Genomic DNA, 23,122 nt, shown 5'->3' on the forward strand with positions numbered 1-23,122 from the left:
GTGTTGAATCGGACCTGGATCTTGTGTTTATTCAGGATTTTGGAGATCGTTTTAGTGACCCCTGCAATGTAGGGTAAGGTGATGGTTTTGAGTGGCTCCACAAGAGGATCCTTCTTCATGACTGGAGTGATGGCTTTGCGGATTGTGTAGTCGGAGTAACCATTAGCCCTGAGAGCCTGGTGTACGTGTTTGAGTTCACTGGTAATGTGTTCCTGGTCGGAATGCATTGGGCTCCATGGTATAGAGTCTTGATGAGGGAGTTCTTCTGGGATGGATGGTGTGGGAATCCGGTTTCAAGTAAGCATCTGTATGGGTAGCTTTCCTGTAGACAGAGTGGCTCATTGAACCGTCAGGTCTCCTTTTAATTAAGATATCCAAAAAGGGTAGCTTTCCATCTTTTTCCACCTCCATGGTAAATCTGATGGCTGGGTGTATGGAATTGATGTGGTTGAAGAATTGGCCCAGAGCTGGTAGGCCATGTGGCCAGATGACGAACGTGTCATCTATGTACCTCTTAGACAAGGACGTAGGGTGGATGCCTGGATGGCATCCGTCTCAAAACATTTTTCCATGAAAACATTGGCTACAACTGGAGATAAGGGCGAATCCATTGGGGTAGCTTCAACTTGTTTGTACAATGTTCCATTCCAGGTGAAGTAAGTGTTGGTGAGGCAGTGTCTAACCAGGGCCGGTACATCAGCATTCAATCCTTGTTGGACCACATCTTCAATGATTGTAATGGTGTCAGGCACAGGAACTTTGGTAAACAACGATACTAGATCGAAAGTGACAAGCAAATCACCTGGAGATAGTGAGATGTCCTTAATTAACGATACCAAGTGAGCTGATTTAAGTACAGCTGAGGTGGTCTTACCAGTGAATGGTTGTAAGGTCTCAGACAGAAATCGGGCCAGTTTGTGGGTGGGTGAGTTAATGATGAAGATGATAGAACGAAGTGGTGTATCTTCTTTATGGATTTTTGGTAAGCCATAAAATCTGTGTGGTCTAGCAGCAGAGGGTTTTAAGGAAAGCCGCTTGGTTGGTTCGATTAAAGATGTTGAATCAGTGATGATATTGTTGTTTTTTGTAACAAGGCGGTTGGTGGGATCTCTATTGACTTTGGTATAGCTACAATCATTCAGTAGGTCCTGAATTTTGTTATTGTATGTGTTTTTTTTTCCATGATGACAGTGACATCGCCCTTGTCGGCTGAGAGGATGACGATGTCCTCTCTCTTTTTTAATTGAGGAAGCTCAAAGCGCTCATCCTTACTGATGTTGCTAATAGGTGTTTTAGCGTTTTTGATTAATGTGTCTTAGCGTTAATTAAGGACATCTCATGCTTCCATGTTGATGTGCTTCACAGTGAGGCTCGCTTCAGCTGTTAGCGCTGCTCCCTGCTCTTCCGATGTTCTGCCAGTGCAGCTACAGGAGCTGCTTTTATAGCCCTGGCAGTAGCTACGAGCAGATGCCAGGGGCAGCCAGAAGCGTCCAGAATGACGCAGCTGCTCCCAGGGGCTTCCTCCATCCGCACAGAATCAAGAGCGTGACTCGTGTCTCGGGCTGCAGTCTGTGAGCAGTTTACTGCCATGGAATTCGCTCTGCACTGATAATTCACTATGTAACACGATTTTTGTTCCTGGGTAGTAAGTGTTATTTTCTAATTGCTTATGCCTCAAAACTATATAAAATGGGTATTATTATTCCCCATAAACTTTGCTTTTGTGACCAGGACTTTACGTGAAGGAATTACACAAATGCACACCACGTTTTCTCATTGACAATATGTACATTTCAAAATATCACTGTCCTGGTGTACTATAGTGTATTAAAGTTGTGTCTTGCCTGCTTGTTTCCAATGGAAATATCATTTTTAGTTTAGAGAAGACGTCACACAGCTGAACCCCAGGTTTGAGTCACTGCTATTTGCTGTGGATGAGGGAAGCCCTGGGAGCAGCTGCGTCATTCTGGACGCTTCTGGCTCCCCCTGGCATCTGCTCATAGCTACTGCCAGGGCTATAAAAGCAGCTCCTATAGCTGCACTGGCAGAACATCGGCGGAGGAGGGAGCAGCGCTCACAGCTGAAGCGAGCCTCACTGTGAAGCACATCAACAAGCATGGCCCTCAGTGTTTACTTCCCTGCGATGCACGTGATGGAGAGGAGCGTCTGGCCAGGCTGGCCGGTCTGGAACCCCCGCGGTGAAAGTATTTTCCAGCAGCTGCAGCGAGACATGAGGAGCGAGATCGAGAGGATGGAGAGAATCTTCCGTGGAGTCGATCAGCTCAGCAGCCACACGCGGGCTCCGGGCAGCCTCGGAGACGCACTGCTGCAGCAGCCGGCCGTGAGCAGTGGGTTCCAGATTGAAGATCCACAGGAGCAGGGAGGCGGGTTTGTCGCGTCCCTGGACGTGCAGGACTTCTCCCCACAGGACCTGGCCGTGAAGGTGTCTGGAGACAAGCTGGTGGTGGCCGGACGGCGCGAGGTGAAGAGCGGAGAAGTCAGCAGCGGCAGCTACAGCCACAGCTGCCAGGAGTTCCACAGGGAGACGCAGCTGCCCAGGGACGTGGACCCGCAGAGCGTGAGCTGCTGCATGACTGAAGACGGGAAGCTGAAGTTCAAGGCTCAGCGCAGCGCCCTCCCTGCAGCGGCCGAGAGGGTGGTGGTCATTGAGCAGCCAGCGACAGCGACTCCTGGCACGGCCTCTCAGTCCACTGGCACCACTCACGCGTAGAGTGGCGCCTGGAGCATCCATTCCAGCAACCTGCTTCATTGATGTTTTAATTGTATGGATATTTTGTTAAATCAGTTTATTCTATTCACGATATGTTCAGTAATATTTACGTGTTTCAGCGTTCACATTCAACTTCACTGGATTAAGTGTATCGCTGTAAAGGATTGTCAAATCGTATCGCATCGTTTTAATTTGCCATTACACGTTCATATATTCTAATAAGATAATGATAAATGTTATATTCAAGTATTTTTCATCATTACACATGACTATTTTCTACAGTCTAATTTTCGAACTACTATAATACTATACTGTTTGTGTGAATGGTAATGATTTTTGTAATAAAATGCCTTTCAATTTCCTGCAACATTTGCAACTGTTCTTTTTTCTACATTGTGTTTGTTTCATCGTTACTGTGGATCAGAGTTCTGGACACAGAATTCCCCAAAACTAAGACAACCGGTAACGCGGCCTCATTGCTCCCTGACCATGACAACTCCCAAGGTGCCAGGCTCACGCCGTCGGCCCTGCCGAGTCACTCCGCACTCAGAATCTGGGATTGGCTTGCAATGATCTAAGATCAATCTTACCACTTCACATTTCACTTGTATCATCCTTCAATTGGTAGTAAATCCTTCGCTAAGGAATTGGTCCTCAAATCGTGGGGACAAGCGTACCACGGAAAGATTAGTTGCCATTTAATGTTTGCGACACAGAGAATGTAAATAGTTACATGACCACCTCGCTGCTGTAGCAGTGTAAGTCATGCTGCTATTAATATATTCTATGTCTCGAGTTTCCTGGCTGGCTGCTGGCTGTGCTTCTCTCCATCCCAACAATAACTCCGTTGTTAGTGGGTGCAGGAGACAATAGGGACACCAACAAGGTGGGAATAACCAGAACAGTATTTGAAGACTGACACGGTTCATTTAAAATTGCACTTTCAATGTATGCGCCAATTAACGTCATTCTTTTTGACAAAATAACTTGTTTTATCCTAGAGAATTAGAAACTAAACCTGAAGACATTAAACTAGTACAATAAAAATGTACGATTAATTGTAAAGTTAGCAAAATAAATAAATGATCTAATTCATATACTATATTCTTGGTTCTTTCGGTAAAGTCACGTAGAAGGGAAACAATAAAATAATAAAGATAATCCCTCAGCTATTTGCACAAACCAATCCCTTAGCTATTTCAATGCTAAATTACTAGTTGCCTCTGTGGATGTGTAGGTTTTGACTTTAACATAGCCATTCCTGTGACCAGTCACAAGCTAATCCCTTAGCTATTTCAATGCTAAATTACTAGTTGCCTCTGTGGATGTGTAGGTTTTGACTTTAACATAGCCAATTCCGTGACCAGTCACAAGCTAATCCCTCAGCTATTGATATGTAAACCCCTTTGTCAAGGTGCTTCACTTATCCCAACCAGCTTAAAAGTCTCTACGAATCTTAACATCGTTAATTGAAGCTCTGTCGTCCCGACAGTTACCTTTCACCTAAAGACGGCCGCTTGCGTTGTGGCCAAAACGTCGTGAGAATTTTATCGTGTCATTTTATTATTTTATTCTCATTCTACGTGACTTTACCGAAAGAACCAAAGAAAATAAAATAATAAAGATATAAAACAATAAAATTATCCAAATCAAAATTCATATACTGTTGATTTATTCACTCCATATCCGCAGTGGACACTGCCGGTTGTGTTCCTTCCTTAGCTCCCATTCCCACGTTAGTCTCGACCACCGGCCGTCATCACTTCAAGTTGTGTGTCCTGCCTCACCCCACCTTTCTAAACTAAAATTACGTCCTTAATTTGCATATGAAGTCCAATTGACGTGTCCGTCTTCCAGTATCAGTGTTGTTCTTAGGATGCGCATCATCTCTACGCTTCCTTGTGCATTTCTAAACATTGGTTATATTTTCTGTTTGTGATGCATCTGTTTGAAAAAAACGTTCTGCTTAAGGCATATGGCTCAGTTACGTTTCATTATTAAGTTAAGATAAAAATAAGCACTTTGCTCTGCCCTGATACGCCTCTCTTAATAATTTTCATCCCTCTTCCCCTTCAACAACCGCCCTACGTGCAAATGCACTTCTGTGTTTTCAAGGCTGTGTCCCTGTTCTTTTTGCGTTCAGTTTGTCATTCCCCCGCACCTCCATTAAAGCATGGTTGGCAGCGTACGGTGCGAAAGAAGTTCACCATGCAAACATACGCTGCGTTGAAAAATGATTCTACTGATAGCAGACCAAACCTGGACAGATTTCTCAATACGAGTGCAATATCGAGGGTACAGATCAATACGACCTGAACACAGATGCTATTTCTCGGACGGTTGGCAACTCTAGCCATGCCCATACAAACATACACAACATCTTGACCATGAATCGCCTATGCGGCAGATTAAATGTCAAGCATTTTACATTGAATTCCGATCTACTTTTGTTCGTTTTGATTGATTTTGGAGCAGTTTCAAGTAAGTATTTTTTATACAATTATTGTATTGTCATTTACTGTATAATTATGATAATAGACCAAGCACTGAGACATTGCCCAGGGTTGGTCTACAATCGAAAAGGTGGCAACCCCATAGCACACCCTCATGTGTTCCAGTGTTAACACATCGTATGTTTGTATCTTGAAATTCTTTCGCACCGTACGTAGCCCACCGTGCTAATCGGAGGTATGAGATAAGGACAAGGAACTAAACACAATAAGCAATTACTTAAGAAGAGTTTCAATTGAGTATGGGATGATTGCGAGTGCTGTCAATATGGCGGTGTTGACAACAAGCATCCACTTGAAACGAACGCGCTTCCGAAAATCTGCGATTTTATCATTTCATGCCGATACGTGGAGATGAGCGGGTTCACCGCGGGTCTTAAACAGCCCTTCCCCAGCCAACATGCACTGGGGGAAATTCCATCAATATTCTCATTAATAATCTGCTTTGGAAGACGAAGAAGAAAAAAGCTAATCCTGCAGGCATCGCGGATAATAAGATTAGAATATTACTTCGCCCCACATCACGGCGGATACGCACGAATGTTGAACGTCTTTGGGGCCGTCCATAAATGACGTCACGCACCTGGGGGGGGGGGGCGATCAGACATTTGTGACGATGTGTGACGAGGGGGGGGGGGTGAGAAATGTGACGTCACATCAAAATGCGCAACTTTAAGTAAATATAGACGACACGTTCTACTTAATTAAATATACTTTTTAATAAATGTTTTCTCCTACAACATCAGAGTGCAGCGCCACATTAAATACGCACAACAATGACAATAGTTTAAAGCGATTTGAAGCATGTTTTATTTGGTGGGAGGGGGGCCAGAGCTTTGTGACGTCATATTTGAGGGGGGGGTCTGACTTTTTGTGACGCCGTGTGACAATGGGGGGGTGGGGTCAAAAATCGTCAGAAGTTGCGTGACGTCATTTATGGACGGCCCCTTTGGCACCGTGCGTCGCCGAATCATTGCTCATCGGAGTGTCAGCTGTATGACAACGCGACGTGGCACGCAGTGCCAACGCACACCTGTCAACCCCTAACCATTGCCTCTCTTATTACAGACCAATTCAGACCTTATTGGTCACCCCGTGCCCCTTACAAATCTCAACGTTCATCCTACAAAATCCCATCACAAGGGGAGAAACACAAAACATTGTTTTGCCCGTTTTGAAACGGCTCTAGTAAGCCGTATGGACCTGAGAACTCAATCTCCCTGTACACCAATACGGGGTAACCCCGTACGGGTTGACACGGCATGCCAACGTGATACTGAATCGCGCCTTCGGCTCTAAGAGATTCGTTTGTGACTGAACTGGAGATTAATGAATGATAAACCAGCCAGGGCTTCCCTCGCTGTACGCGGGTTTGGTTTGTTGCGCTATTTCACGCTGTGGGGGCCGTCCATAAATGACGTCACGCGATTTTAGACGATTTTTGACCCCCCCTCCCATCGTCACGCGGCGTCACAAAGAGTCAGAGCCCCCCCTCAAATATGACGGTACAAAGCTGTGCCCCCCCCCCCAAAATAAAGCATGCTTCATATCGCTTTAAACTATTGTCATCGTGGTGCTTATTTAATGTGGCGCTGCACTCTGATGTTGTAGGAGAAAATATTTATTAAAAAGTCTATTTAATTACGTAGAACGTGTTGTCTATAGTTATTTAAAGTTGCGCATTTTGATGTGACGTCACATTTCTCAACCCCCCCCCCCCCTCATTTATGGACGGCCCCAGTACAATGCGGCTACCTCTGACCCAAAAGTCGCTCTCTGGAGCTGCTGTGCACGTGTGTGGTGGGGGGAGCGGTGGGCTACGTACGGTGCGAAAGAATTTCAAGATACAAACATACGATGTGTTAACACTGGAACACATGAGGGTGTGCTATGGGGTTGCCACCTTTTCGATTGTAGACCAACCCTGGGCAATGTCTCAGTGCTTGGTCTATTATCACAATTATACAGTAAATGGCAATACAATAATTCTATTAAAAATACTTACTTGAAACTGCGCCAAAATAAATCAAAACGAACAAAAGTAGATCGAAATTCAATGTATAATGCTTGACATTTAATCTGCCGCATAGGCGATTCATGGTCAAGATGTTGTGTATGTTTGCATGGGCATGGCTAGAGTTGCCACCCGTCCATGAATTAGCATCTGTGTTCAGTTGGTATTGATCTGTACCCTCGATATTGCACTCGTATTGAGAACTCTGTCCAGGATTGGTCTGCAGTCAGTAGAATCATTTTTCAACGCAGCGTATGTTTGCATGGTGAACTTCTTTCGCACCGTACGCAGCCAACCATGCTTTACTGGAGGTGCGGGGGAATAACAAACTGAACGCAAAAAGAACAGGGACACAGCCTTGAAAACACAGAAGTGCATCTACACGTAGGGCGGTTGTTGAAGGGGAAGACGGATGAAAATGATTAAGAGAGGTGTATCAGGGCAGAACAAAGTGCTTATTGTTATCTTAACTTAATAATGAAACGTAACTGAGCCATATGCCTTAAGCAGAACGTTTTTTTTCAAACAGATGCATCACAAACGGAAAATAGAACCAATGTTTAGAAATGCACAAGGAAGCGTAGAGATGATGCACATCCTAAGAATTACACTGATACTGGAAGACGGACAAGTCAATTGAACTTCATATGACTTCATATAATTAAGGACGTAATTTTAGTTTAGAAAGGTGGGGTGAGGCAGGACACACAACTTGAAGTGATGACGGCCGGTGGTCGAGACTAACGTGGGAATGGGAGCTAAGGAAGGAACACAATCGGCAGTGTCCACTGCGGAGATGGAGTGAATAAATCAACAGTATATGAATTTTGATTTGGGGAATTTTATTGTTTTATATCTTTATTATTTTATTTTCTTTGGTTCTTTCGGTAAAGTCACGTAGAATGAGAATAAAATAATAAAAAAACACAATAAAATTCTCACGACGTTTTGGCCACAACGCAAGCGGCCGTCTTTAGGTGAAAGGTACAGTACTGTCGGGACGACAGAGCTTCAATTAACGATGTTAAGATTCGTAGCGACTTTTAAGCTGGTTGGGAGAAGTAAGGCACCTTGACAAAGGGGTTTACATATCAATAGCTGAGGGATTAGCTTGTGACTGGTCACGGAATTGGCTATGTTAAAGTCAAAACCGACACATCCACAGAGGCAACTAGTAATTTAGCATTGAAATAGCTAAGGGATTAGCTTGTGACTGGTCACAGGAATGGCTATGTTAAAGTCAAAACCTACACATCCACAGAGGCAACTAGTAATTTAGCATTGAAATAGCTAAGGGATTAGCTTGTGCAAATAGCTGAGGGATTAGCTTGTGACTGGTCACGGAAATGGCTATGTTAAAGTAAAAACCTACACATCCACGGAGGCAACTAGTAATTTAGCATTGAAATAGCTAAGGGATTAGCTTGTGACTGGTCACAGAAATATATGTTAAAGTAAGGCCTACACATCCACAGAGCTTCAATGAACGCTGTTAAGATTCGTAGCGACTTTTAAGCTGGTTGGGAGAAGTGAGGAGTGAGGCTCCCTCCTCTGCCGATGTTCTGTCTCAGATGTGAATAATTAGTATTGTATTACAATTCTATAAACAATACAGTGTTGTAGTGCATCACGTGTTGATGTTCCATTGCACAGCCACGTTCCAAATGCTATAATGACGTAAGAGCCGTGGAAACCTCTGACGTCACGGTGACGTCATGGCCCGGTGACGTCACGGCAGAGGTCAGAGTGGAGTCGGCTCCTGGAGAGGAAACCACCTCGCCCCACGCTGCTCCTCCACTTCGAGTTCTTCAGAGACCTTCGCCACCACCACCACCACCATGGCGATCTTCACGGCTGTCCTCACTGTGGTTCTGCTGCTCACGCAGCCGATGGTGGAGCTCCTCGGAGGATCTCGGCGTGGGGGTTCGGACATTAACGGCTCCAACACCACCACGATCAACTACTCGGGACTCGTGAAGAACGTCTCTGCATCAGCAGGGGTCGCCACCTGGGGACCGATGTTCAGTAGCCACAGTGAGGACATTGTGGACAGCGTGCTCCCTGCCCTCCTGCAGGCTATGGGTGAGCTGAGCAGCAGCTGCCAGGCCATAGTGGACAGCGCGCTCCCTGCTCTGCTCCACGCTGTAGGTCAGCTGTACAGCGGCTGCAAGGAGGCCATCAGCTCCACCATGCTGCTGAACACCCTGCACATCGCCGTGCATCTCTGGCGTTTCATACGTCGCCAAGTGAGTGAGCAACATCCATCATCATCACCACCATCAGCCATGGTCAATCCACTAGTGGGTAGAGACCTCCACGAGCCGTCGCCACCTCCCACGATGCCGCTGTGCAGTAATCCACCCAGCACCTGCACGTGGAGCGATTTCATTGCTTCATCTCCCCACTGGGCACCCTCTCGGATGACCCCCTCGCAGCCCGTCGGCATCACTCGCCCCCTTCACACCTCCACCGATCCCCCTCAACTCCACTCACGGTGTCTTCAACAGCCTGGTTGGGCACTGGAACAGTATCCCGGACAGTGCCGGATTAAGCTCGTGCGGGTCCTGTAGCTTATATTATAAAGGTGCCCAGAATAAATGAAAAAAACACAATTATAAAGCACGAAGTTTTTAACTTGCATAGTAAAGTAATTGTAATTTTACTATAGTAATAGAGCAAGTACAGAATCACTGAACGGGGATTTATAGGGTGAGATCATTTAGCGCGGGGCGCTTGAAAGTGCGGGGCCCACAGCTAATGATTATTTTGTTCCGAGGATAATCCGGCACTGATCACGGATTGAGTATGAGGAGCAGTGATGAGATTTAAAGTATTTTTTAACATGTTATTAAAATGTTATGTTTAATAGAAAATATAATGTTGTTTGTCTCTTAGCTGTGATTCGTAAAAACACTGTTGTTACTCAATGGTCTTTCGGTAAAGTCACGTAGAAAAAATAAACAAAATAATAGAATACGACGTTTCGATTGCAACTCAAGCAGTCGTCATCAGGTGAAACTAAATTTGAGAGAGAGAGACCAAACACAGACAGGGAGACACAAAGATCCCCCGTATAGCCTGAACAGACTGTAGGGGCAAGTGCTGTTAGCGAGCACCTGTGAAGGCCGGAACAGTACACGAGGGGGTGGGTGGCCAGCACCACGCCCGACCGCCTTTGTCTCCCTAGTGGCGATGTTTACACACCGCACCAGGTACTCATTTGAGGCTGAGTCGACCTAGGGGAGGCCCGGGACCGGTTCAGATAATCGTCACTGGTGTTGGCCGTGAGCGGGAATCGAACCCGGGTCGCCAGGTTCATAGCGCAGCGTAGCGCTAACAGCTGCACCACCGCTCCCCACACACAGGGAGACACACAAGCAGAGAAGGACGGTGATCAACCAGGCAAAGTATTATTTGTTGTGTTGGCCGACTCAATGAGTTGCATTACATTTCTAAGTTTGCTGAGTTTGATCCTCTTTCTATCAGCTTGTACCCTCTGTAAATTTCACCCCCACTATCTCGCCCGTTACGGCAGCCCCTCCGCTCCCACTCCCCCTCGGAGTAGCCGAGGGATTAGCCGGGGTATGCTTGCTCTGCGATCTTACATTTACTTGCAAATCCCACCACAAACGTATATAGTGTAACCTTTGGTTGCAGTAGCTCTCTCGCTACATTTCTTCCTGTCTCAGCAGTCCGCCTGCTGTATTATTTCACCTGAAGACGATTGCTTGTGTTGTGACCACGTGTATACTGTTTACTACAGTACTATGGTGTTGTGACCACGTGTATACTGTTTAATATAGTACTATAGTGTTGTGACCACGTGTATACTGTTTACTATAGTACTATAGTGTTTTGACCACGTGTATACTGTTTACTATAGTACTATAGTGTTGGGACCACGTGTATACTGTATACTACAGTACTATAGTGTTGTGACCACGTGTATACTGTTTACTATAGTGTTGGGACCACGTGTATACTGTTTACTACAGTACTATAGTGTTGTGACCACGTGTATACTGTTTCCTATAGTACTATAGTGTTGTGACCATGTGTATACTGTTTACTATAGTACTATAGTGTTGTGACCACGTCTATACTGTTTACTACAGTACTATAGTGTTGTGACCACGTGCATACTGTTTACTATAGTACTGTAGTGTTGTGACCACGTGTATACTGTATACTACAGTACTATAGTGTTGTGACCACGTGTATACTGTTTACTATAGTACTATAGTGTTGGGACCACGTGTATACTGTTTACTACAGTACTATAGTGTTGTGACCACGTGTATACTGTTTACTACAGTACTATAGTGTTGTGACCACGTGCATACTGTTTACTATAGTACTGTAGTGTTGTGACCACGTGTATACTGTTTACTACAGTACTATAGTGTTGTGACCACGTGTATACTGTTTCCTATAGTACTATAGTGTTGTGACCATGTGTATACTGTTTACTATGGTACTATAGTGTTGTGACCACGTGTATACTGTTTACTACAGTACTATAGTGTTGTGACCACGTGTATACTGTTTACTATAGTACTATAGTGTTGTGACCACGTGTATACTGTTTACTATAGTACTATAGTGTTGGGACCACGTGTATACTGTTTACTACAGTACTATAGTGTTGTGACCACGTGTATACTGTTTCCTATAGTACTATAGTGTTGTGACCATGTGTATACTGTTTACTGTGGTACTATAGTGTTGTGACCACGTGTATACTGTTTACTACAGTACTATAGTGTTGAGACCAAGTGTATACTGTTTACTATAGTACTGTAGAGTTGTGACCACGTGTATACTGTTTACTATAGTACTATAGTGTTGGGACCACGTGTATACTGTTTACTACAGTACTATAGTGTTGTGACCACGTGTATACTGTTTACTATAGTACTATAGTGTTGGGACCACGTGTATACTGTTTACTACAGTACTATCGTGTTGTGACCACGTGTATACTGTTTACTATAGTACTATAGTTTTGTGACCACGTCTATACTGTTTACTATAGTACTATAGTGTTGTGACCACGTGTATACTGTTTACTATAGTACTATAATGTTGTGACCACGTGTATACTGTTTACTACAGTTCTATAGTGGTGTGACCACGTGTGTACTGTTTACTATAGTACTATAGTGTTGTGACCACGTGTACACTGTTTGCTACAGTACTATAGTGTTGTGACCACGTGTGTAATGTTTACTACAGTCCTATAGTGTTGTGATCACGTGTGTAATGTTTACTACAGTACTATAGTGTTGTGACCACGTGTATACTGTTTACTACAGTACTATAGTGTTGTGACCACGTGTATACTGTTTACTATAGTACTATAGTGTGACCACGTGTATACTGTTTACTACAGTACTATAGTGTTGTGACCACGTGTATACTGTTTACTACAGTACTATAGTGTTGTGACCACGTGTATACTGTTTACTACAGTACTATAGTGTTGTGACCACGTGTATACTGTTTACTATAGTACTATAGTGTTGTGACCACGTGTTTACTGTTTACTATAGTACTATAGTGTTGTGACCACGTGTATATTGTTTACTACAGTACTATAGTGTTGTGACCACGTGTATACTGTTTACTATAGTACTATAGTGTGACCACGTGTATACTGTTTACTACAGTACTATAGTGTTGTGACCACGTGTATACTGTTTACTACAGTACTATAGTGTTGTGACCACGTGTATACTGTTTACTACAGTACTATAGTGTTGTGACCACGTGTATACTGTTTACTATAGTACTATAGTGTTGTGACCACGTGTTTACTGTTTACTATAGTACTATAGTGTTGTGACCACGTGTACACTGTTTACTACAGTACTATAGTGTTGTGACCACGTGTGTAATGTTTACTACATTACTATAGTGTTGGGACCACGTGTATACTGTTTACTACAGTACTATAGTGTTGTGACCACGTGTATACTGTTTCCTATAGTACTATAGTGTTGTGACCATGTGTATACTGTTTACTATAGTACTATAGTGTTGTGACCACGTGTATACTGTTTACTATAGTACTATAGTGTTGTGACCATGTGTATACTGTTTACTATAGTACTATAGTGTTGTGACCACGTCTATACTGTTTACTACAGTACTATAGTGTTGTGACCACGTGCATACTGTTTACTATAGTACTGTAGTGTTGTGACCACGTGTATACTGTATACTACATTACTATAGTGTTGTGACCACGTGTATACTGTTTACTACAGTACTATAGTGTTGTGACCACGTGTATACTGTTTACTATAGTACTATAGTGTGACCACGTGTATACTGTTTACTACAGTACTATAGTGTTGTGACCACGTGTATACTGTTTACTACAGTACTATAGTGTTGTGACCACGTGTATACTGTTTACTACAGTACTATAGTGTTGTGACCACGTGTATACTGTTTACTATAGTACTATAGTGTTGTGACCACGTGTTTACTGTTTACTATAGTACTATAGTGTTGTGACCACGTGTATATTGTTTACTACAGTACTATAGTGTTGTGACCACGTGTATACTGTTTACTATAGTACTATAGTGTTGTGACCACGTGTTTACTGTTTACTATAGTACTATAGTGTTGTGACCACGTGTACACTGTTTACTACAGTACTATAGTGTTGTGACCACGTGTGTAATGTTTACTACATTACTATAGTGTTGGGACCACGTGTATACTGTTTACTACAGTACTATAGTGTTGTGACCACGTGTATACTGTTTCCTATAGTACTATAGTGTTGTGACCATGTGTATACTGTTTACTATAGTACTATAGTGTTGTGACCACGTGTATACTGTTTACTATAGTACTATAGTGTTGTGACCATGTGTATACTGTTTACTATAGTACTATAGTGTTGTGACCACGTGCATACTGTTTACTATAGTACTGTAGTGTTGTGACCACGTGTATACTGTATACTACATTACTATAGTGTTGTGACCACGTGTATACTGTTTACTACAGTACTATAGTGTTGTGACCACGTGTATACTGTTTACTATAGTACTATAGTGTTGTGACCATGTGTATACTGTTTACTATAGTACTATAGTGTTGTGACCACGTCTATACTGTTTACTACAGTACTATAGTGTTGTGACCACGTGCATACTGTTTACTATAGTACTGTAGTGTTGTGACCACGTGTATACTGTATACTACAGTACTATAGTGTTGTGACCACGTGTATACTGTTTACTATAGTACTATAGTGTTGGGACCACGTGTATACTGTTTACTACCGTACTATAGTGTTGTGACCACGTGTATACTGTTTCCTATAGTACTATAGTGTTGTGACCATGTGTATACTGTTTACTATAGTACTATAGTGTTGTGACCACGTCTATACTGTTTACTACAGTACTATAGTGTTGTGACCACGTGCATACTGTTTACTATAGTACTGTAGTGTTGTGACCACGTGTATACTGTATACTACAGTACTATAGTCTTGTGACCACGTGTATACTGTTTACTATAGTACTATAGTGTTGGGACCACGTGTATACTGTTTACTACAGTACTATAGTGTTGTGACCACGTGTATACTGTTTACTATAGTACTATAGTGTTGTGACCACGTGTATACTGTTTACTATAGTACTATAGTGTTGTGACCACGTGTACTGTTTACTATAGTACTATAGTGTTGGGACCACGTGTATACTGTTTACTACAGTACTATAGTGTTGTGACCACGTGTATACTGTTTCCTATAGTACTATAGTGTTGTGACCATGTGTATACTGTTTACTATGGTACTATAGTGTTGTGACCACGTGTATACTGTTTACTACAGTACTATAGTGTTGTGACCAAGTGTATACTGTTTACTATAGTACTGTAGTGTTGTGACCACGTGTATACTGTTTACTATAGTACTATAGTGTTGGGACCACGTTTATACTGTTTACTATAGTACTATAGTGTTGGGACCACGTGTATACTGTTTACTACAGTACTATAGTGTTGTGACCACGTGTATACTGTTTACTATAGTACTATAGTGTTGTGACCACGTCTATACTGTTTACTATAGTACTATAGTGTTGTGACCACGTGTATACTGTTTACTATAGTACTATAATGTTGTGACCACGTGTATACTGTTTACTACAGTACTATAGTGGTGTTACCACGTGTGTACTGTTTACTATAGTACTATTGTGTTGTGACCACGTGTACACTGTTTGCTACAGTACTATAGTGTTGTGACCACGTGTGTAATGTTTACTACAGTACTATAGTGTTGTGGTCACGTGTGTAATGTTTACTACAGTACTATAGTGTTGTGACCACGTGTATACTGTTTACTACAGTACTATAGTGTTGTGACCACGTGTGTACTGTTTACTATAGTACTATAGTGTGACCACGTGTATACTGTTTACTACAGTACTATAGTGTTGTGACCACGTGTATACTCTTTACTACAGTACTATAGTGTTGTGACCAAGTGTGTACTGTTTACTACAGTACTATAGTGTTGTGACCACGTGTATACTGTTTACTATAGTACTGTAGTGTTGTGACCACGTGTATACTGTATTTGCTATAGTACTATAGTGTTGTGACCACGTGTATACTGTTTACTACAGTACTATAGTGTTGTGACCACGTGTGTACTGTTTACTACAGTACTATAGTGTTGTGACCACGTGTACACTGTTTACTACAGTACTATAGTGTTGTGACCACGTGTTTACTGTTTACTATAGTACTATAGTGTTGTGACCACGTGTACACTGTTTACTACAGTACTATAGTGTTGTGACCACGTGTGTAATGTTTACTACATTACTATAGTGTTGGGACCACGTGTATACTGGTTACTACAGTACTATAGTGTTGTGACCACGTGTTTACTGTTTCCTATAGTACTATAGTGTTGTGACCATGTGTATACTGTTTACTATAGTGTTGTGACCACGTGTATACTGTTTACTACAGTACTATAGTGTTGTGACCACGTGTATACTGTTTACTATAGTACTATAGTGTTGTGACCATGTGTATACTGTTTACTATAGTACTATAGTGTTGGGACCACTTCTATACTGTTTACTACAGTACTATAGTATTGTGACCACGTGCATACTGTTTACTATAGTACTGTAGTGTTGTGACCACGTGTATACTGTATACTACAGTACTATAGTGTTGTGACCACGTGTATTCTGTTTACTATAGTACTATAGTGTTGGGACCACGTGTATACTGTTTACTACAGTACTATAGTGTTGTGACCACGTGTATACTGTTTACTATAGTACTATAGTGTTGTGACCATGTGTATACTGTTTACTATAGTACTATAGTGTTGTGACCACGTCTATACTGTTTACTACAGTACTATAGTGTTGTGACCACGTGCATACTGTTTACTATAGTACTGTAGTGTTGTGACCACGTGTATACTGTATACTACAGTACTATAGTGTTGTGACCACGTGTATACTGTTTACTATAGTACTATAGTGTTGGGACCACGTGTATACTGTTTACTACAGTACTATAGTGTTGTGACCACGTTCTATACTGTTTCCTATAGTTCTATAGTGTTGTGACCATGTGTATACTGTTTACTATAGTACTATAGTGTTGTGACCACGTCTATACTGTTTACTACAGTACTATAGTGTTGTGACCACGTGCATACTGTTTACTATAGTACTGTAGTGTTGTGACCACGTGTATACTGTATACTACAGTACTATAGTCTTGTGACCACGTGTATACTGTTTACTATAGTACTATAGTGTTGGGACCACGTGTATACTGTTTACTACAGTACTATAGTGTTGTGGCCACGTGTATACTGTTTACTATAGTACTATAGTGTTGTGACCACGTGTATACTGTTTACTATAGTACTATAGTGTTGTGACCACGTGTATACTGTTTACTATAGTACTATAGTGTTGGGACCACGTGTATACTGTTTACTACAGTACTATAGTGTTGTGACCACGTTCTATACTGTTTCCTATAGTACTATAGTGTTGTGACCATGTGTATACTGTTTACTATAGTACTATAGTGTTGTGACCACGTCTATACTGTTTACTACAGTACTATAGTGTTGTGACCACGTGCATACTGTTTACTATAGTACTGTAGTGTTGTGACCACGTGTATACTGTATACTACAGTACTATAGTCTTGTGACCACGTGTATACTGTTTACTATAGTACTATAGTGTTGGGACCACGTGTATACTGTTTACTACAGTACTATAGTGTTGTGGCCACGTGTATACTGTTTACTATAGTACTATAGTGTTGGGACCACGTGTATACTGTTTACTACAGTACTATAGTGTTGTGACCACGTGTATACTGTTTCCTATAGTACTATAGTGTTGGGACCACGTGTATACTGTTTACTACAGTACTATAGTGTTGTGACCACGTTCTATACTGTTTCCTATAGTACTATAGTGTTGTGACCATGTGTATACTGTTTACTATAGTACTATAGTGTTGTGACCACGTCTATACTGTTTACTACAGTACTATAGTGTTGTGACCACGTGCATACTGTTTACTATAGTACTGTAGTGTTGTGACCACGTGTATACTGTATACTACAGTACTATAGTCTTGTGACCACGTGTATACTGTTTACTATAGTACTATAGTGTTGGGACCACGTGTATACTGTTTACTACAGTACTATAGTGTTGTGACCACGTGTATACTGTTTACTATAGTACTATAGTGTTGGGACCACGTGTATACTGTTTACTACAGTACTATAGTGTTGTGACCACGTGTATACTGTTTCCTATAGTACTATAGTGTTGTGACCATGTGTATACTGTTTACTATGGTACTATAGTGTTGTGACCACGTGTATACTGTTTACTACAGTACTATAGTGTTGTGACCAAGTGTATACTGTTTACTATAGTACTGTAGTGTTGTGACCACGTGTATACTGTTTACTATAGTACTATAGTGTTGGGACCACGTGTATACTGTTTACTATAGTACTATAGTGTTGGGACCACGTGTATACTGTTTACTACAGTACTATAGTGTTGTGACCACGTGTATACTGTTTACTATAGTACTATAGTGGTGTTACCACGTCTATACTGTTTACTATAGTACTATAGTGTTGTGACCACGTGTATACTGTTTACTACAGTACTATAGTGGTGTTACCACGTGTGTACTGTTTACTATAGTACTATAGTGTTGTGACCACGTGTACACTGTTTGCTACAGTACTATAGTGTTGTGACCACGTGTGTAATGTTTACTACAGTACTATAGTGTTGTGATCACGTGTGTAATGTTTACTACAGTACTATAGTGTTGTGACCACGTGTATACTGTTTACTACAGTACTATAGTGTTGTGACCACGTGTGTACTGTTTACTATAGTACTATAGTGTGACCACGTGTATACTGTTTACTACAGTACTATAGTGTTGTGACCACGTGTATACTCTTTACTACAGTACTATAGTGTTGTGACCAAGTGTGTACTGTTTACTACAGTACTATAGTGTTGTGACCACGTGTATACTGTTTACTATAGTACTGTAGTGTTGTGACCACGTGTATACTGTATTTGCTATAGTACTATAGGGTTGTGACCACGTGTATACTGTTTACTACAGTACTATAGTGTTGTGACCACGTGTGTACTGTTTACTACAGTACTATAGTGTTGTGACCACGTGTATACTGTTTACTATAGTACTATAGTGTTGTGACCACGTGTATACTGCGGGATTGTGGGTAATCTTCTCCCATGCTCGGTCTCAGTCGGTGTGCCTCACTCGTATAGTCAACATCCGTGCGAACCTATCTTGTTTACTATAGTACTATAGTGTTGTGACCACGTGTATACTGTTTACTACAGTACTATAGTGTTGTGACTACGTGTATACTGTTTACTACAGTACTGTAGTGTTGTGAATACGTGTGTGTGCGTAAAGCATTTTTTTATTTTGTGTCCATGTGTAGTGACTGTTCTTTAGTAACTGTACTGCAAGTGAAAGTCGTCCTACACAATAACCATCCTCTATCTCCTCTCCCTCACACCAGCCACGATTAAATGTAATGAATAAATTTGATTACTTTATATTAAATAATAAAAATATAAAAAGGTATTTTGTATTAATATTTTTTATATGAATACGGTATTTTTGGTTTGTGGAACGAATCATCTGAGTTTCCATTATTTCTTATGGGGGAAATTCGCTTTGATATACGAGTGCTTTGGATTAAGAGCACGTTTCCAGAAGGAATTATGCTCGCAATCCAAGGTTTCACTTTATTAGTTATTTTTCTATCTACGTGATTTTACCGAAAGAAACCAAAGAGTATGCTGTTGTTAGTTTAAATGTTTGGTAAGTAAGACTTAGTCTGTGCTGCTCTTCAGTTGCCTGGATGAAAAGTGGCCCAAGTTTTTCCCAATCCTGGCCTCCTGGCTCAAAAACGTAAAAAACAAACTCGCAAGTCTGTCCCCAGGGTCACAACGCACTCACAGACACGGAGCAGGGAGATTCAGCTAATGACGCCGTTGATGTTTTTCGTAACTTTTGCAGAGAGCGATGAGAATGAGGATGAGGACCGGAAGGAGGAAGATTTCCCGGGCGCTGCAGAGAAAGAAAAGTGGAGGTCTCGGCCGAGCACCGAGTCCCTGGGCTCGTATGGCCGCGGCGCGGAGACGAAAGCGGCGGGCGCAGGGGAGGGGAAACAGCCCCGGCACCAAGCAGAGCTGTGCTCCTCACCTGAAGAATCCAGCTCCACTCAGGCCATCGCTCCCACTGGGGCCATCGCCTCCACCTCCACTCGGGCCATTGCCTCCATCTCTACTCGGGCCATCGCCTCCACCGCTGCCATCGCCTCCCCCGCTGCCATCGCCTCCACCTCCACTCAGGCCATCGCCTCCATCTCTACTCAGGCCATCGCCTCCCCCACTGATATCAACTCCACCTCCAATGCTTCCATCGCCTCCACCTCCACTCGGGCCATCGCCTCCACCTCCACTCGGGCCATCGCCTCCACCTCCACTCGGGCCATCGCCTCCACCTCTACTCAGGCCATCGCCTCCATCTCTACTCAGGCCATCGCCTCCCCCACTGATATCAACTCCACCTCCAATGCTTCCATCGCCTCCACCTCCACTCGGGCCATCGCCTCCACCTCCACTCGGGCCATCGCCTCCACCTCCACTCGGGCCATCGCCTCCACCTCCACTCGGGCCATCGCCTCCACCTCTACTCAGGCCATCGCCTCCACCTCTACTCAGGCCATCGCCTCCACCTCCACGCAGGCCATCGTCTCCATCTCTACTCAGGCCATCGCCTCCCCCACTGATATCAACTCCACCTCCACTGCTTCCATCGCCTCCACCTCCACTCAGGCCATCGCCTCCACCTCCACTCGGGCCATCTTCTCCACCTCCACTCAGGCCATCGCCTCCACCTCTACTCAGGCCATCGCCTCCACCTCCACTCAGGCCATCGCCTCCACCTCTACTCAGGCCATCGCCTCCACCTCCACTCAGGCAATCGCCTCTACCTCCACTCGGGCCATCGCCTCCACCTCTACTCAGGCCATCGCCTCCACCTCTACTCAGGCCATCGCCTCCATCTCTACTCAGGCCATCGCCTCCACCTCTACTCATGCCATCGTCTCCACCTCAACTCAGGCCATCGCCTCTACCTCTACTCAGGCCATCGCCTCCACCTCTACTCAGGCCATCGCCTCCATCTCCACTCAGGCAATCGCCTCCACCTCCACTCGGGCCATCGCCTCCACCTCTACTCGGGCCATCGCCTCCACCTCTACTCAGGCCATCGTCTCCACCTCAACTCAGGCCATCGCCTCCACCTCTACTCAGGCCATCGCCTCTACCTCTACTCAGGCCATCGCCTCCATCTCTACTCAGGACATCGCCCCCACTGCTGCCATCGCCTACACCTCCAATCGGGCCATCGGCTCCACTGCTGCCATCGCCTCCATCTCTACTCAGGCCATTGCCTCCACCACTGATATCAACTCTACCCCCACTGCTGACATCGACTCCACCTTCACTCCTGCCATTGCCTCAACCTTCACTTCTGCCATCGCCTCCACTGCCACTATCGCCACCACCGCCACTCGCACCATCACCTCCACCCATGAGTAATCAAGCTAACCCCCAGGATTGGGAGCTCCCTGCTTTCCACCTGCCTCCACCTCCACCAGAGCCCTGGGCTCCTCCACCCCACCGTGATACCAGACCGGGCCCGGCACACGAGTCTTTTGCTCCCTGTTCTTCACGGCAGCGTTACCGCAAGTCCCGCAACAGCCGCCTTCCTCCCCGCCTCCGCAAACCTCCTCTCGAATCCTCAACTCCACTGCTGCCATCGCCTCCATCTCTACTCAGGCCATTGTCTCCACCACTGATATCAACTCTACCCCCACTGCTGACATCGACTCCACCTTCACTCCTGCCATTGCCTCAACCTCCACTTCTGCCATCGCTTCCACTGCCACTATCGCCACCACCGCCACTCGCACCATCACCTCCACCCATGAGTAATCAAGCTAACCCCCAGGATTGGGAGCTCCCTGCTTTCCACCTGCCTCCACCTCCACCAGAGCCCTGGGTTCCTCCACGCCACCTTGATACCAGACCGGGCCCGGCACACGAGTCTTTTGCTCCCTATTCTTCACGGCAGCGTTACCGCAAGTCCCGCAACAGCCGCCTTCCTCCCCGCCTCCGCAAACCTCCTCTCGAATCCTCAACTCCATCCGCATTGATTCGTCCCATCCACCCGGACCGAGAGCACCTTCCCCCCGGCCTCGCTCCACCTGCAGGGCAGCGGATCCCCCCCCAGCCCAGGTGCAACGGCCGGGGTCCCGCGTACGGAGTCCCAGGTGCCCCTTCTGCCTGGCACCACTCCCACGAGTCGCGCTTCACGCGGCGTCCCGCCCTCCTCCCCACGCCTCCACCGGATCAGTGGATTCCTCCCCACCTTCGTCCCAGCCGAGCGGCTCCTGCTCCACACTGGGCCACCCGTCCCACTTTTGTTCCATGCCGCTCCACAGATTTCCACGACAGACATCATCATCCGCCCCTTGTCCAACCCACACCACTGCATCACCATAGCCCGGCGACATTCACGGACTGCTCACACACGTGACTCCTGCTGGTCGGGTGACCGTGATGAACTATATGTGTCGCGTTGATGGCCATGTGATGGACATTGCTTTGAGTGGCAGAGCAGGTGGTTGTCATGATTAATACATTTGTGTTGTTATTGGACACTGCAGTGTGCGTGTGAGTTGCTGTGCGGTGCAACAGAGCACGTATTTGGTGTCGATCTTCGCGTGTGTGTGATTGTGTGGAGCGGTAGTGTCATGGTTAACGCTACACCGCGCTTCGAAACCCAGGTTTGACCCGAGTTAGCTTTCCGCACACGGCCACAGCCGGTGCAAGCAGTTGCGCAACTCGGTTGCACACAACTGAAGTCACTCTACACGTGGAAGTCTCTGCAACCAATTTGCTTGGCGATTGGTGGCCAGAACCACGAGCGATCCACACAGCACAGGGTGCTGGTCAGTCTGACCAACCACCCATTTCACCTGACTTTCCACAAAATCACCATTAATGTTCCTTTCCCGGGCAGTGACACCAACTCTGCCAAAGTGTGTTAGGAACTAATGCTGTGTATGTTCGGCAGAAACTCTGCACGATTCTGCTGATAAGACACTTAATTTCGAAACCATTTGAGAATGTCGTATTTATAATAAACGTGCACCATTTTTTAGCTGCTTGCCGCCCCTGTACA

At 44.4% G+C, this 23,122-nt stretch overlaps 1 protein-coding gene across 1 annotated transcript in view; it reads left to right on the forward strand.

Annotated features, from left to right (window-relative positions):
• The window catches only part of LOC142929096 (uncharacterized), a 101,605-nt gene extending 80,056 nt beyond the window's left edge, over nucleotides 1–21,549 (forward strand). Inside the window, exons 2-3 of the mRNA XM_076069548.1 lie at nucleotides 9,351–9,501; nucleotides 19,886–21,549. Coding sequence (XP_075925663.1) covers nucleotides 9,351–9,501; nucleotides 19,886–21,474 — 1,740 coding nt within the window. The 3' untranslated portion in view covers nucleotides 21,475–21,549. The remainder of the gene's footprint in view (nucleotides 1–9,350; nucleotides 9,502–19,885) is intronic.
• Nucleotides 21,550–23,122: the final 1,573 nt, after the last annotated feature.

Source organism: Petromyzon marinus, chromosome 25 (assembly GCF_048934315.1).
Source record: "Petromyzon marinus isolate PM22_M1 ecotype Great Lakes invasive population chromosome 25, UKy_Petmar_22M1.pri1.0, whole genome shotgun sequence".
Taxonomy (NCBI): Eukaryota; Metazoa; Chordata; class Hyperoartia; order Petromyzontiformes; family Petromyzontidae; genus Petromyzon; species Petromyzon marinus.